The sequence below is a fragment of the Aythya marila genome, assembly GCF_965140915.1.
Source record: "Aythya marila genome assembly, chromosome: 12".
Classification (NCBI taxonomy): domain Eukaryota; kingdom Metazoa; phylum Chordata; class Aves; order Anseriformes; family Anatidae; genus Aythya; species Aythya marila.
The window spans coordinates 324,840-340,812 of NC_139053.1; the positions used below are offsets into that span (position 1 = coordinate 324,840).

Below are 15,973 nucleotides of genomic sequence, written 5' to 3' on the forward strand. Positions count from 1 at the left end.
TAAATGGGTCTCAGGCAGGCCAAAAAGTGTAATCCTTCAGACAATAGCAGACTTATTTTTCTATTCATTTGAAATAAAAAAAAATAAAGCTTTGCAATTCTTATTTTAATGCAGCTGTTGTGCTGATTTTTATCTCCTTTTCTTTTGTGTTCTTGTGCATAAGGTTGACTCTACAGGGTGCAAAAGTGCAAATGTACTTGGAGTGGGGATGGAAATTTTCTTAATGCCATTTCTTATTTCAGCTCTGAATGAGATCAAACTTCTGGTTTTGGACATCCTGCATAGGAACCATGATGTATGCTAACTATTTATTTCAAATTATTTCATAGTTTTAATATACCACGTGCAAAACGAGAACTGGGTCAGCTGAACAAATGTACTTCCCCTCAACAGAAGCTACTTTGCCTACGAAAAGTGGTGCAAATTATTATGCAGTCTCCTAGCCAAAGAGGTCAGTAAATAGTGAATTAATAATTGATTTTAAGCTTTATTTTTCCTAACTAGTATGCACAAAGCACTTTGGTGTGTAAACAGATGTTTGAATTAGTCTTGTGGGCTAACATTTAGATTGAGGTCTACTTCGCAGGTGTTCCAAGAAGCAAAATGGATGTGAGATAGATGCTTCTCCATGGTGTGAGATGAGGTACTTGGTTAGGTGTGTGTTTTAGCTAGAGCATCTGAGAAGTTTGTACGTGTTAGGACACTTTCTCATGTAGAAGAAATGAGGGTGATCCATTTTAATGATCTAGCAGCGATGCTCAGTGTTTGTGCTTTGTGATAATCTTGAAATCAATACTGTTGAGATGCATCTTCTGGAGTGTGCACTATTGAGGGGGTGGTCAGACAGGCCAAGTGCCACTCAAAGTGCCACTGAATTCACAGAAATCATTCTGTGATGGGCTTGCCTTTCTGCGATGGACCTCCTAATCTGATATTTATTTCATCAAGCCTGGAAAGAGAAGATACTACTCCATTTACCTAGTAGTATTATCCTAAACTAGCACTTCTTTGCAGCATCCTTTCCTTTCTTCAGGAAGACTCTTGGGATATGGAAAAGCATGTCAACTTAAAGGGTAGCATTTGTCATCAAGAAATTTTGAGTTAGTGCTTTGTCTCCTCCTGTGTAGAAAGGAGGAAATGCTAATCAAATACTGCAACTGTATTTATTTTGGCTCCTGGCAGTCTATTTTGAAGGGAGATTGAGAACATACTTTTGAAAGGCTGCTTTGGTTACTTAATACACTCTCTACTAAGAGCTGATCCTTAATCTTAAGAGGCATGACTAATATGTAATTTCTTTCTTTTAGTTAATGTGGAAGCTGTGTGTGCAGATGATCTTCTCTCTGTTTTGCTTTATTTACTTGTAAAAACAGAAATCCCAAACTGGTATGTAACTTCTTTGGCTATATATAGCTCAATTGTATTTTACATAACAGTGCTGTAGGGGCAAATGCTTCTGGATATTTAGTAACAACCTACCTAAAGTGTTAGAGGAGCTGCTGTAATGCAGTAAGCTATTTTTAGTAGGACAAACAGCAAAGATGTGTTAAATGTAATAGAATTAAGGGCCTATCAGGAATTCTGGAATTGCTATCAGGAAGTGCTGTATGTTCTGATTCCCAGTCTAGAAAACAATTTTAATGGGAGGATCTTCCATTTACTCGATCTATGTATCCCATATAGACTTCATCTATGATGGAACTATAACCTTTATGCAGATTCTATGTGCCTGATACACTTTATGTAGAGAAATAGTTTGAATGCTTAATTGCTTGCTTCTAGTTTATGCCCTTCTATTTATCTCACACCACTCCCAGGAAAAAATTACCTAAACCTTTCATCTGTACCTGAACTGAGTTGTGTTGGTGTATCCCATATCTCAAACATTAGAATTTTTTCCTTTTAATATTTAGATATCTACACTGGTGCTTAAGATGCTTGAAACTTGTGATATGCTCTCTTACCACTGTCCTTATCCCATCCTTCATGTACTTTATATCTAATTCTTAAATTTTTATCGGACAGTTAAAAGTAGTAGTGCTCTAATCCAATCACAAAGCTCAAAACAGCTATGGTTTTGCTAGCCTAACAATTTCTTTAGAAGCTTTTTCTTAACCTCCATTTACTGTCTGCCTGCACTGCCTAAGATGAGTTGTATTAAAGTATGTCTTGCTATAGTGACATCTTATCTTTAGAGGCTTTAACTTTTTATTTCAGGATGGCCAACTTGAGTTACATCAAGAACTTCAGGCTTTGCAGTTCAGTGAAGGATGAATTAGGATACTGTCTAACCTCAATTGAGGCTGCAATAGAATATATACGACAAGGCAACCTCTCTGACAGAACAACAGTAAGCTACTCTTAAAGACTGTTAAATGTGATTTTTGATAAGCTTGTTGGACTGTACCACTGTAGGGGTAAATTGGTCAAAAGAAGCAAACAGCTAATGAGCTCCTTTTTTTCCCACTTTAAGGAATTGGTTTAGGAGGCAACTATACCTGAAACAGAATCTAAAATATTTGAATGAAGTCCTAGTCCAGTAGCAACACTTGTTCGCTGTACACTCCTAGAGGAAGTAGTTAAATGTTAAGTTTGCCTCTTCATATGATCAGAAAAAAATGACAGACCTACTTTCAATAGCTGAATTTTCAATAAGCTTTTAATATCTCCTGTAGTTGTGGTTGTGAAAGCAATGCAGTACATCAGAGTAGGCATAGCTTGAGCTTACACAAACTTTTTTTTAATTTTAAAAAACCTGGCTAGCAGAATGGAGATTGCAGTGTAATGTAAAATTAGTAAATATTAATAGTGTCTAAATACCAAGTGTTTGCAGTGTAGATTACTCTGCACCAAGTTAATAGTTTAATGGGAGCGCAGGACTATATTAGGTGGTGCTTGAAGGTCAAGTTTGGCTCTCAGGGTTTCTAACGTAGCAGGGTTAGGAAGCTTGTGGATGCGTAAGTTACTTGCTCCTGGGCAGCTAGACCTTCTGTTAATCAGGTCAAATCCCTGCAGGCCAATCAAGGATGATACTGATGTAACTTTAGAAACTTTTGTAATCTAAAAAGTTTTCTAAAAGTAATCTGAGAATCTAAATTTTTGTAATCTAATTTATTTATTAAAGGAATCCAGTCTTAACTACTCATTTAAAAAATCTGCTATTGCAAAACTAGATTTTTGTGATCTGATGTGGAAATCAAAAGGAGTGAACTCAGAATTGGAATTAATTCAATATGTCTGTCTGCCCAACTGTGAAGCAGGGGCTGGCAACGGCTCAGTGTGCAGTGCTTGGGATGGGACAACATGGGGCATAATCTTTAAAGAAAAAACACTTGTCATTTTAGTCTTTTGCTGGTGTGGGTTTTGTTCTTTTCTGGAATCTTTCCATTAACTTGTAATGCATGAGTTTTTGTACACAAAAAAAGGCACTTTCTTTTTGTGTGTAAAGAGACTGTAGTATTTCTTGTTTGTATTGTATTGAATTCTGATTAAGAAAAATATATGTTGGTTGAAAATGAAAACCTGCCAGTCAACTTTGCTTCCTGCAGTCACTTGGCTGTCATTAATTATCAATGTACAAATAGCAATGCTGATGGTCTGGATGGAGAATTGACGCCGAAGTAGAACTGTCTTCCACAAAAACATGAGCAAGTTGGAGAAAATAAACTACTTCCTGTGAAACGCCAGGTCCTATCCTTCCTTACATGGCTGAGGATAGCATTCTTTTTACTGGGATTGCCGTCTGACTTCTTGATAAATGCTGCTGCCAAGTAAAATGGACTTATTTCTCTGGGAGGTGTTTGTCTTGAAATATGAGAGATGAAATATCTCTGTGCAGTTGATATAAGGGCAGTCTCATGCTGCTGTCTACCTGCTCTTATGAACAATATAGTAGTGCAATGTTTTCCTCCATATCTCAGCTGGAAGAGCTCCAGTCTTGGGGTGCTAGTTTCCTGCTCTCTACTTTCAGTGAGTGTATAGGGAACAAACAATGTGAAAGGCAGAGTAAAGGAGGGGAGTTCCCAGGTGTGGCTTGAAGATTAGATGGAAGAACAGCAGAACCCTGAAGACAAGGAAGTGAGCGACCCTTTGCTCTCTAACACATGAAAAGGAAAGAGCTGCACTACCCTTTTCACTGGTGTAAATGGAAAGGGAGAAGGTGGCAGGCAATGAGGAGACAAACTAGGTAGCAGGTAGCTCCTTGACAGAAAGTGGGAAAGGGGAGTGAGGAGGTGGGAGAACACGGCAGGAACTTCTGATGGAATTGCTGTCCCTTCAGGGACTTACTAGTTGAGATACATCCTACTTCCTTTATCGTATAGTAAAAGAGCTGCTTTGACCTTCAAGGGGCAGCAGTTGTCAGGTTGATGTCCCATGGCTTCTGTCTCCAGATTGTGCTCAAAGAGGTTGTGGGATCTGAGCAGGAACATTGCTGTGCCCTTGGCCTTCATTACAGCCCCTCATGTGGCTACATTTAATTTCATAGATGGCTTCAGATGGAGCTTCTGGCAGCTGATGAATGCTTTTTTCCAATCCCTAAAGAACCTAACTAACTACAGAAGGAGAACTCTGCAGGGAACTAATGTACCCTGTGGGATAATGGGCATATCACCTTCATGAAGTAAGCACTTGAAAACGTGCTGAATTCCTTCACCCAAGATGATGTGAGTCTTGGAAAGACATTTTGGGTGGGGGTCAAGAGGAGGAGACAAGTGTGTAACTGATGGCACAAGAGAACTCCATATTTTCTGGTGCTTGTCAATTGCCAAATTTATTTAATGGGGTTCCAGTTAATGAGTATTGGATCCTTGTTAAATTTCTATGCACAGCTAATATGTAGCAAGACCTACCTCAGAAGGTTGAGGCAGGGAGCTGGTAAGAGCTATGCACTAGAAAATCAGTAGTATTTAGATTTTTTGCATAGAAAAAAGCTGTAGGTGGCCGTGAAGTTGGAACTGAAGAAGTGCACATAGGAGAGATCAGGAAAGGAAGACTAACAAGCTAAGGATAATAAAGTTTTTGGGATGAAGAGTGGGAGATCCTTTTTGCGAGTCCTGAATTATCTGTAGAAATCATCTTGGATTAGGTCTGTGTGTAGATATACCCTTATAGGTACAAATCTTTTTTCTATTTATAGGAAATAGTGTTAGATAAAAAGCTCATTAATATTTGGCTGTATATCCAAATCTAGGTGATCAGATTTAAAATCTGTTGTACCAGAAAAAGTCCCATTCTAAGCAAATCTTTATGTAACTCCTGGAGTTGAAGTAAAGCAGTTACAAGGAATATTGTCTTTGAAGGCCTTATTTTGCTTGATATTTTGACCAATATCTGATTCTTCTGCCATTCCTTTTTTATTCCCACCTTCGTACTATTTTTAAGATACAAGGTTTCACCTGAGATGGACTTTTTCCTGATTCATGTAATAAAATGAAGACTTTCTCTCTGTGTAAGGATTGCTGTCTTAAATGGCCCTCGAATTTTTTCACACTGGGGAAATTTTTAGTATAAAATACACTGTGGAAGGGAGGATATTAAAAGTACACTAAGTTTTACTGGTTGTTTGGATTCTGAGGGGGGAAATGCAAAACATGGGAGCAGGTCATGAAGCTCTGATGAGAGTTTTCAGAAACTGACATCTGTAGTAAAGCTTTAACATTTTTTCTAGTTAATACAAATTTTTGATCAAATATTTCTTCCTAATCACACTGAAGAACCTATCTAAGGAGATCACCACTCACACTCACATGCCTTGTAATTCTGGAAAGACAATGTATAGATAGCTTTCGCTGAAGTACTTAAGTTTGAAAAATCAGTGATTGTCATCACCTTCATGCATCTAAATACAAAACCAGTAAAAATAATTTCAAATCAGCTAACAACTTATTCTTCGTATATGTGCTAATGTTTTTTCACCCTTCAGTACAAGGAAAAAAGTGTTTCTTAGGTTAGCATAAATAGCCCAATATAGCATGCCTCTACCTAAATAGTTTATGCTTTAAAAACTGTGAGTTCAATTATAAGGGAAGAAGAACGTGTAAGCATACCGCCACATGGCTGTGTAGATGTGTTAGGAATGTACAAGCTGACTTGACTAGTGAATTTACAAAGAGACTTTTATGAAAGAGATCTTAATGTTGTGATAGGGAACAGATCTATATTATTCTGTTTGTAGCTGCTCAGTTTCTACTGTGATCTTGGATAATTTTCTATTCTAAAATCTCTGTATGAATATTTAAAGTACTGAAAGAAATTCTGTTTACAGACAATTTACCATGAAGTACAGATCTCAGCTATTATCTCTGTAGGCCTCACAAACGCATTTCTAACAGCATATTTCTAACAGCATTATTGGCTCTAACAGTGGAGGGCTTTTTAGTCAGTTTTACAAGAGACGTCTGTGCTGATTTTTGAAATTCCTTAATGAAATTTCTAGAAAATCTTAACTTTTCATTTTCGGTGTCCAAGTGATCTTGTTTAGTTGCAGTTCACTAGTTTCTGAAAGTTCATGCTGACTTGCTACTCATGTTAAGAGCTCAATCAGACATTATATCTGGTATTTACTGCAGAAGCCACAGCATAGATCTTAAACTATCAAAGTTGATCTGATAATTGTGTGTTCATTCTTAACTGCAGTGATCTTCAGTTTGGTGGATGCTGGGAGTCTTGCCAGTTTTAGGGGGTTAGATGATTGTAGTCAACCACTGCCTGTGGTTGGCAATGAATGCCATTTCTTTGGTTATATTTGGATGATGACTATGTGCCAGTGTCTTCATCTATGAGAAGAAAAGTGTTTTCTTTGGATTAAGGTTTTATTTCCCGTGATGTTCGATGCTGCCATTTCAAAATCTTACTTGAGAATTTTCTACTGTTTTTGGAAGCATATACATGTATATTCTTCTAAAGTATATCTTCAGATTTCTTAGAAAATAGGAGCTGCCACCGTGAGGGTTGAGCTACATGTCTGCTTAGATGAATCTGCAGTTTTCAAGAGACTGGTAGGAAACGCAATACGAGTGAGTCTGGTGCAGAGTAATACTTCACGTGTAATAAAATAACCTTTTATTTTCCAGTAACCAGCAGAGAGTTCATGAGTGTCTTTGACTCAGAGTTGCAACTGGGTCATCCTGTTTAGTGGCCACCAGTAGGCATGCCTTACATTAATTTGCCTAATGGCTTTTTGACTCCATTTATACTTTTGACATTGGCAGCACCCATGTCAGTGAGTTCCATAGCAAGAGAACTTTGTCTCCTCTCTTGCTTCTCCCTGTTCCTTTCCCAAACCTAACATGATGATTTCGTTGGGTGTCACAGTTTTTTGAGGAACAGCGAGTAATCATTCTTTCTTTGTTTTCTTCAGACTTCCTGTGATTTTATAGACTACTGTTGCACAGTCAAATCTTTTCCAGAGTGAAGAATCCTTATTTGTGTTCACGAGAAAGCTTCTCTACAGTTCTTAAAAAAAAAAAAGGCAACAGTTCTTGTTGCCTTTGTCTTTTCTAGTTGCCTAGTTAGCTCATGGAGAGCTACAGTAAAGGAATATTCTAGTGAACATCCACTTATTTTTTCTTTGGACAGCAGTTGTGCGATCCTTTAAGCCTTAGAAATAGGATCCTAAATGTGAAACTGACTAATAGTTAAAAAGTGGTTAATGGATGATGTATGTTTTAAAAAACTAATAATGTTGTTAAGCTACTTCATTTTTACTTGCATGTGAGTATGTATCTATTTATTTTACCTTCAGGAATCTGACAGACTGTGTGACAAGCTGCTTTTAAGACAAAAGATGAACTTGTTGTCCCAGATTTCTGCTACCCCAATAGATTGCTTATTTAAGGTAAATAATGGTGGCATTATGTATGTACTACTTATTTCATGTTTGTATACCATCCTTTCTGATTTTCTGAAATCGAATGCAGTGTTAATTATGTTAGTACTACAAAATATACATGTATATTAGTAGCCGTTAAAAGTGTATTTGTGTTTCTGTGCCAAAACATTACCAAGTTAAAACAGTTTTACGGATTTCAATGCCTAAGAAATTTGGACTCAGATGAGGATGAAATGCTACTGCTGTTGGTGTTGATCAGCCCATTTAAAGCACACATAGCTGCTTGTCACTCACTACTTTCAGTGCTTAAAATTAAAGAGGTTGCTAAAATAATTTAAATGCAGTCACCTGACAGCTGCTTCATATTATATGCTAATCTCATATTGTCATTCTAAAGGAATTTTGCCTATACAAGGAAATAAAGCAGAACTTCTAATTATGTGTGTTTGCAGCTTATGGCTAGAGACTTAGTAATTGTATAGAAATGTTTTTTGCAAAGGGGGAACTCAATTTTGTGACTGAGTCTAAAGAGAATAATGGGAATTGTTTTAATTTTTTTTTATAGAAAGTGAAGTATGCCAAGAACAGATTCTTTTTAGTACTGAATGCCTGTTAAGGGGTTTTGTGCTGTGACATTGTTAATTTCTGCTTTCTAATGCTTGAATACATGTCTTTAATAATCAGTTCCTTTGGTTTTGTGTTTTAGTAAATTACTTTTTTTTTTTAAAATTCTTTTTATATCGGTTCCTCATTCTCTCTCTTTCCTTGTCATTTTGTAGCATATTGCTTCAGGTAATCAGGAGGAAGTGGAGCGATTACTAAGTCAAGGTGACAGTGACAAGGACACCGTACAAAAAATGTGTCATCCACTTTGTTACTGTGACAAATGCGAGAAGCTAGTTTCTGGGTAAGCACTTTTCATCTCTGCAAATACAGGAAAAGCTATGTACATGTCTTAATCTAAGATTTCCTTTAGAAAGTATGCTGTTTTCAGTTTCAGAGGATGTTGGGAGCACTTCAGAATATAAGAGAGATCATACATTCATATGGTTTGAAAAAGCAGAAGAAATGTTAAGAGGGTACTGAATACCTTGGAACCAGGCAAATTTTGTGATGGAGGCTGTATGTTGTGGTGGTTTTACCGTGCTGGGCAGCTAAACACCACAACCGCTCTCTCACTCCCCGTCCTTAGATGAGGAGGGGGAGAAGTAAATCAAAGAACAACTCACGGGTTGAGATAAGGATAATTTAATTAAAGGGAAATAATTATAATAATTAAAGAAAGATTATTATGAACTAAACAATTTAACTAAAGGGAAATAAAAAGGGAAAGGGGAAAAGGGAGGGGGAAAGGGAAAATAAAAAAAAAAAAAAGGGGAGGAAAACAAATAAATAAAATAAATGAAGGCTATGTGGAAGTGCAGAGGAAAGAAATTACTCTCTACTTCCCACAAATGAGCGATGATTGACCATGTCCTTGAAGCAGGGCCTCAACGCACGTAGCCAGTGTTCGGGAGGAGGCCCGACGTTTTCACGAGAGCCCACCCCTCCCCTCTTCTTCCTGTTTCCACCTTTTATTGCTGAGTGTGACATCATATGGTATGGAATATCCCTTTGGTTGGTTTAGGTCAGCTGCCCTGGTGATGTTTCTCTTCTCACTTTCTGCCCACCCCCTAGGAGGGTTAGAGAGAGGCCCGATGCTGTGCCAGCACTGCTTAGCAGTAGACACAACACTGGTGTGATAACACTGCTGTTCCAGCTACGTATGTCTTTGGATGAGTGTAGTGTAGAAAGTTTCTTCTCTTGAGACTAACTTACACATCATGGAGAAAAACACTTTCAACAAGTATAAAGCTCTGTATAGAATAATTTGTCAGTGTGTAAAGCTCTGTATAGAATAATTCCTCTCTTCATCTCCTCATTCCCCTGCTGCATAGATAACTGAGCTGCTTTTAAAACGTTTTACGTTTTAATCGTTTCAGAAAACTGAATGATCCTTCCATTATCACCCCATTTTCCCGAGATGACCGGGGATACACGCCACTTCATATAGCTGCTATCTGTGGTGAGTGTTGTTGTTTTTTTTCATTAATACCTTCTCTTCCTTATTATCTTTATCTTCATGTTAGCATCATTTCCAACATTGCATTATACAGTGAATTTTGCATTAAATTATTTTCTGCGTATTAGCTGTGGGAACTGGTATCTTGGCCTACACTGAGGTTACTGAATTTTCTTTTAAGCTCAGTTTCTTATGAGTAGATTATTGTTTGTTTGCTGACTGTTTACTTTTGCCTTAGTGTTTACTACAGAAGTTTTTCAGCTGTGAAAAAAGTAAAAATGTGTCATCAGAAAACAGTCTCATATTTTAAAGAACTGTCAGATTGAAGAATTAATAATTTCTAACTGCAGCTGACTATGCATGGCAGATCTGTACTATCTCCTGACTTGTAATGTTCGCCATGCTACGGATGTTACATTTATTAGGAGATACATTAACTTTTTTGATTTTTTTTAACTACCTCCTTTCTTTTGTTATCTTGAATCCCAACATGAAAATGCATTGTGTGACATGACTTTATTTTCCATCCTTTTCTTACTCATAAGTTACAAATGTCATTTGCTTTTAGTTGGAGGTTCTTTTACAGAACATTGACCTTGAGCTCTGACCTTACTATGCAACAGGAAAAACAAATACCAAGGAAGTAGGAAGCAAATATATAGTATGTAGAAACATAGTATGCAAAATGCAGGATATTATGTTTGAATATGAAAAATAGCAATGTTCTTTTGCAAAGTTTACTTTTCTCTTTTAATGACTGTATGTTTTTCAAGGGCAAACATCATTAGTGGATTTACTAGTTGCAAAAGGAGCCATTGTCAATGCTACAGATTACCATGGTTCAACTCCGCTTCACCTTGCCTGTCAGAAGGGATATCAAAATGTTACAGTAAGCACTAAAAGGCTTAGTTAGAAATAAAATCAAATACTTAACCTAAATAATAAATGTATGACTTTTACTAATCTGTTCTACTGTTACTGTCACTTAGGCCTTCTGAAGTTTTACTTAGAATTGTATGTGTTGTCAGAATTGAGAATCTTTCAGCATCTTTATTTGCATATTTTATTTTTTCCTATATTAGAAGGTTTTCTGCCATTCATAATAACCAAGTAATTGGCAGGTATGTATGCCTGATAATTCATCTGTTTTATTAATACAAACCTCTGGTACATAGTACAAATGGAAAGCCTGTTAACTTTCTGCTCTTGATTAAGGCAAAAGAGCCACTGCAGTCATTGTGATTAATTAAATGACTTCAAATTGTTTTTAGGATAGACTGTGTTTGTTAATTATTGTGTACTTGAATGTTGTATATCTAAGATCCTTGAATTACTATTGCTTAAATTAATTTATATTCACTTCTGTAGGCTCTTAATATATAGGGTAAATTAGCACGTAGCATATATGTTGCAGTGTTTGCTGCAGTAGGTGATTCATTTTGTCAATGACAACTCTGAATATGTAAGCAGCAGCTTTTATTTGGTTCTCAGGGTGGGGCAAAAACAGTGCTGTAATGCCAAGGGGGACTGTGTTACTATTTGAAGCAGGAGAAAAGTAGATAGTTCTTCATGAAGTGGTTCATCATGCTAGAAATATAAAGGAATATACAGAGTAGCAATTGTTTGTCCATTAATTTTTTTACTTACTTAGATATCTATTTTTCATTTGTCTTCTAAGCTTCTCTTATTGCACTACAAGGCAAGTACGGACGTTCAAGACAATAATGGAAATACTCCGCTTCATTTAGCCTGCACTTATGGTCATGAGGATGTAAGTAATTGTTTTGTGACAAACTAAATGGACATCCTAATGGAATGGAATTAAATTGTCATGCCAGTTTGCATTAAACTGTAAAAAAAAAAAAAAAAAAAAAAAGTAAATAAAAGAGATTGGGAGGGTAGCTATTTAATGCTGTAAATTCAGACTTTATTCAGTAGTTCATAGCAATTTTTATTATGCATTCACATTAAAGATAGTATTATCGTACAAATTTAGTTATTTGATTTTAACTTTTTTGTTAATGGCACTGAACTGTAAAAGCCTATCTTTTAGGCAAAGGATTATATGAGTAGCTGTGAAAACAACCTGTTTAGGATTGCCCATGTTACGTGAATTGAGAGATGATACTATATTTTATTGATGGCTTTCCTTTTTTTTCCAGTGTGTCAAAGCTTTAGTCTACTATGATGTTCGTTCCTGTAGATTAGATATTGGAAATGAAAAGGGAGATACTCCTCTCCATATAGCTGCTCGTTGGGGTTATCAAGGGATCATAGAAGTGCTTTTGCAAAATGGGGCAAATCCAGATATTCAAAACCGGATGAAAGAGACTTCCCTACAGTGTGCATTAAATTCCAAGGTACTCCTGTTTATCTTCCAGCTTGAGTTCTTTCTGATCAATTCCACAGGCATGTAGATGCTTACCTGTTAACAGGTTTTTGTGGTCTGGTATGAATAAAGTGAAAATGTATGCTTGCCTTTGAGGAAGAAGGGTCATATTTTAAATCTTATAGCATGAATGCAGTCTCTCTATAGTATAGACCATAACATTGTAAACTGGTACTTTTAATTTGCTCAGTGATAATCTGTTACTAGTATTAAGTTGTCAGCTAATTTGTGTTTCCGTCAGTGGAGTTACATTGGTTTTCTTAATATTTTTATGCAGATTTTGTCACTGATGGAATTAAACTATATAACGTTTGAAAGGGGACAGAGTGCTTCTGAGGTAACAACCAGTACAAGTTGCTAATTTTTTTTGCTTGTGCTTAACATGCTTAATCTGATAATGTAGGTTTTTCTGTTTGCTTTTTTGCCAACTTGAAGTTACCACTTAGGTCTCCTCAGCACTCTGCAGAAACTTTTAGCAGAGGATCATCTGTCTCAAGCTTGTCATCAGCATCAATTGATACAAGACAAGAAGAAATAAAAAACAGTTATAAAGAGGTAAGACAGGTATAAGCAATGTGAAGGAAGCTGGGAGAGTGATACTTTGCAGCCTTGTTTTAAACTGGTTCTTCAGAAAATAGCCTTTTCTCAGGCTTGGAAAATGCTGCTATCCTAAGGTGCTTCTCACCTTTGTATCTCAACACTTATTTTTGTATCTTATGAACTGATCTGCTGTGTATTTCTGGGGAAAAATTGAAAGCTCATTTGGAGTAGTTGGTCATATTTACCACAGTAAATGACATACTTTGAGATTTTGTTGAGTTGTAAAATAATTATAACGGCAGTCAGTAGTCCCAAGGACCTTGATGTCTTGACCAAGAATTAAATGCTATTGTTAGGTTACAGAATCTCTCAGGAAAAACAAACTAATACAAGCATACTGGCAAACAATGTATCAAACTGGAATGTTAGGACAAGTTTTCAAAATAGGCAAAGGATATCAATTTTGTGAAATGTGAAGAAGTACAATCTACTGAATATATTCCACATGTTTTTGCTGGTTTTGCTATGTCTGTACCAACCAAGGTTTCTTCTCTGAGTTTTCTATCTTTGGCTTTTTCTTGTGTGGGACCTCAAATCCATACTTTCCATTTATGTCCTCCCAAGATTGTCATATCATCACTCCTTCTGATACTTCTCTGTTTATTTTTTCTTGATCTTCCTGGTCCATTTTTTCCAATATGACCTTCTCAATATTTTTGTTTCTTTCCATATAATTTCTTCATTGAAATTCTTCCTTCTGTTGAAATGCTTTTTTTTTTTCTTTCCAAAAGTTCCTGTTTTCTAAAAATCTTCAAGAAACTCAAAGATGTAAAGTTTGATTGGACAATATTAATTCACGCTTCAGTGTCATTTACTCTGAGAGCCTTAATGTAGGACTGTACCTCCCTGTTTGTGCAGAGTCAAGCTCTGTAAATAAGCTCTAATGTACATAAATGTTCACCTGTTAGGTCGAGGATTTGCTTTTCCTTGAGGGAACAAATTTATCACTCCTGACAGCTAGGACTAGTTTAAGCCAGGGAAAAAGATTACAAGCAGCTTACACCTTATATTCTTGAGGTTAATGACCTCCTCCTGTAATCCAGCTTTAGGTCATTTCTGTTTGCCAAGTTTCACATGGGCTCACTGCTGTTATTCTTACTAAGCAAAGAGACAACGACCTAATCCTGAGAGATCTCCAAAAAGGGAATGCCACTGGAAGTATAGGAAATTGGTAAGGTTGGTTTTCCAGATTTCAAGGCTTAAATAATGAGTTAAAGGAATGCAGTGAAATCTTCATTAATCAATACTGCGTATGAATTAAACTCTTTGCTTGAATGAGTCAGTCATGGCATATGTCTTGTATTGTATGTGGCTTATTTACAACAGAGAGTAAAAGAACTAAGCATGTAAATTTGGAACTTCCTCTTGTTAGAACTAGTAATTCTCAGCATAAATTCTGTTCAGCAACAGGAAAACTGAGTACGCAAGTGAATTGCAATAGATTTCATCAAGTGGCTTTCTGTTTAATCTATTTTTGTATTTAAAGGAGGGTTCTGTTGTTCCACAGGAGGGAGAAAGCAAGCTGGAAAGATGGAGAAATGCAAGTAGCAGACATTTTACCCTAAGTACTCATAATAAATAATCTGTAAGCTGCATAACAGTTGTTATACGTTTCTCTACTGCTAGGGCCTGAGATAGTTTTAGAACAAGGAAGTTGTTATTTTGGGAAAGAAATTAGTGGAACTTGTGGGTCTTAGGCATCTTCTATGTGATAAGACTGACTCCTGAAAATTGTGAAGAACTCTACATTCTCTGGTGACATTATTCTGTATGATTAGGGAGCCATGTCAAGGGAAATCTGTGGGAAGTACAAAACTCTGTAATAAATATTGTCCATTTTAGGTGTACATGTGCAGAGGCTGGGATATGGCTTAACTACCTTCAGATGCCTGACAGACAATCGTCTTAAGTTTAGTCACCTATTTTCCTCCTTAATTGGTAGAGAAAAATTAGTACCTCCAGAGAGCAATTCATCTCAGACACCTTAGATATTTGTTTGAGCTGAGTTGCACTCAGGTGTTTGTTGACTGCCTTCTATTTTGTTGTTACCAGAGAGGGAGTTTAGATGACTGGCTTAGATTTAGATCCTCTGAGATCCCCTTTCTATTCTGCATAGTTGCAGAGAGATTCTTAAATTCCCTTAAAAGTCACTTTCTGTTCTTGCAGAGTTGGCTGCTCTGCATCTGTTAGCTGTATCTGGCCTACTTAACCACTCTGTTTATCCAAATGTAACATTATTAAATATACTTAATATCATTGGTATTTGTAACCTGACATTAAAGTAATAAATGATATAATTCTTTACAGAAATGCTGTAGAAAGAAGCTGATAGTTTCTACACAAAATGTAGAGTTTATCATAAATAATTTGTCCATTCATGCCTTTCAAAAAGTTAAAAACAATATTTTTTTTGCCATCAGCTGTCTGATAAATATTTCTGATTCACAGGATATGCTAGAGTTATAATGTGAATAATGTGAATAACTAGTTTGTACTAAAGTGAACTACGTTCAACTTAGTTAAAAATAAGCAATTCCCTTCCTCCCCACCCTTCCAGAAAAGTGAAGACTGCTTGAAGTTCTGTAATGGTGAAACACAAGCTCAGTGTTACTGATGTACAAGTTGCAATTAGTAACGTAAGTAGAGCTATGAACTCTCAAGGAGTGTCCATTTATTTCTATTCTGTGAATAATAATGCCTCCTCTGAGTGATACTGTCACATGTGCTATCTAAAAGGACAGCTCCAAGAATAGTAGCATGCTTTCTGGAACAGTGGGAGGTAAAAATATTTTATTGCTCTCAATTATATCTTTCTGTACTGTATACAGAACACTTGATAATACAAGCATGTTGAGATGCAGCTGTAATGAACAAAGCAGTCATTTCCAGAGAAAGATTGAAGTGTGACTAGCTCCATGACATCTTCAGCTTGCACGGTGTTCCTTAATATTGAAACAACTTTGCTCACACAGCAGCATCTTTGGTGATAATGGCACAGTACTAGAATAATTTGCTATAATGATGAATCAGTCTTTCCCAAAGCTTATTGAATGATCCTTCAACACTCTGCAGGTGCTAAACAAGTTGCCTA

General features: G+C 36.5%; 1 protein-coding gene across 8 annotated transcripts in view; it reads left to right on the forward strand.

Moving 5' to 3' along the window:
• Nucleotides 1-15,973, forward strand: part of ANKRD27 (ankyrin repeat domain 27) — a 56,368-nt gene that overhangs the window by 17,849 nt on the left and 22,546 nt on the right. For all 8 annotated transcript variants that reach the window (XM_082769709.1, XM_082769703.1, XM_082769706.1 and 5 more), the window contains 11 exons: nucleotides 330-451; nucleotides 1,308-1,386; nucleotides 2,218-2,350; nucleotides 7,745-7,837; nucleotides 8,611-8,738; nucleotides 9,814-9,896; nucleotides 10,667-10,782; nucleotides 11,572-11,664; nucleotides 12,056-12,253; nucleotides 12,560-12,619; nucleotides 12,718-12,837. In XM_082769709.1, the coding sequence (XP_082625835.1) occupies nucleotides 330-451; nucleotides 1,308-1,386; nucleotides 2,218-2,350; nucleotides 7,745-7,837; nucleotides 8,611-8,738; nucleotides 9,814-9,896; nucleotides 10,667-10,782; nucleotides 11,572-11,664; nucleotides 12,056-12,253; nucleotides 12,560-12,619; nucleotides 12,718-12,837 (1,225 nt within the window). The remainder of the gene's footprint in view (nucleotides 1-329; nucleotides 452-1,307; nucleotides 1,387-2,217; nucleotides 2,351-7,744; nucleotides 7,838-8,610; nucleotides 8,739-9,813; nucleotides 9,897-10,666; nucleotides 10,783-11,571; nucleotides 11,665-12,055; nucleotides 12,254-12,559; nucleotides 12,620-12,717; nucleotides 12,838-15,973) is intronic.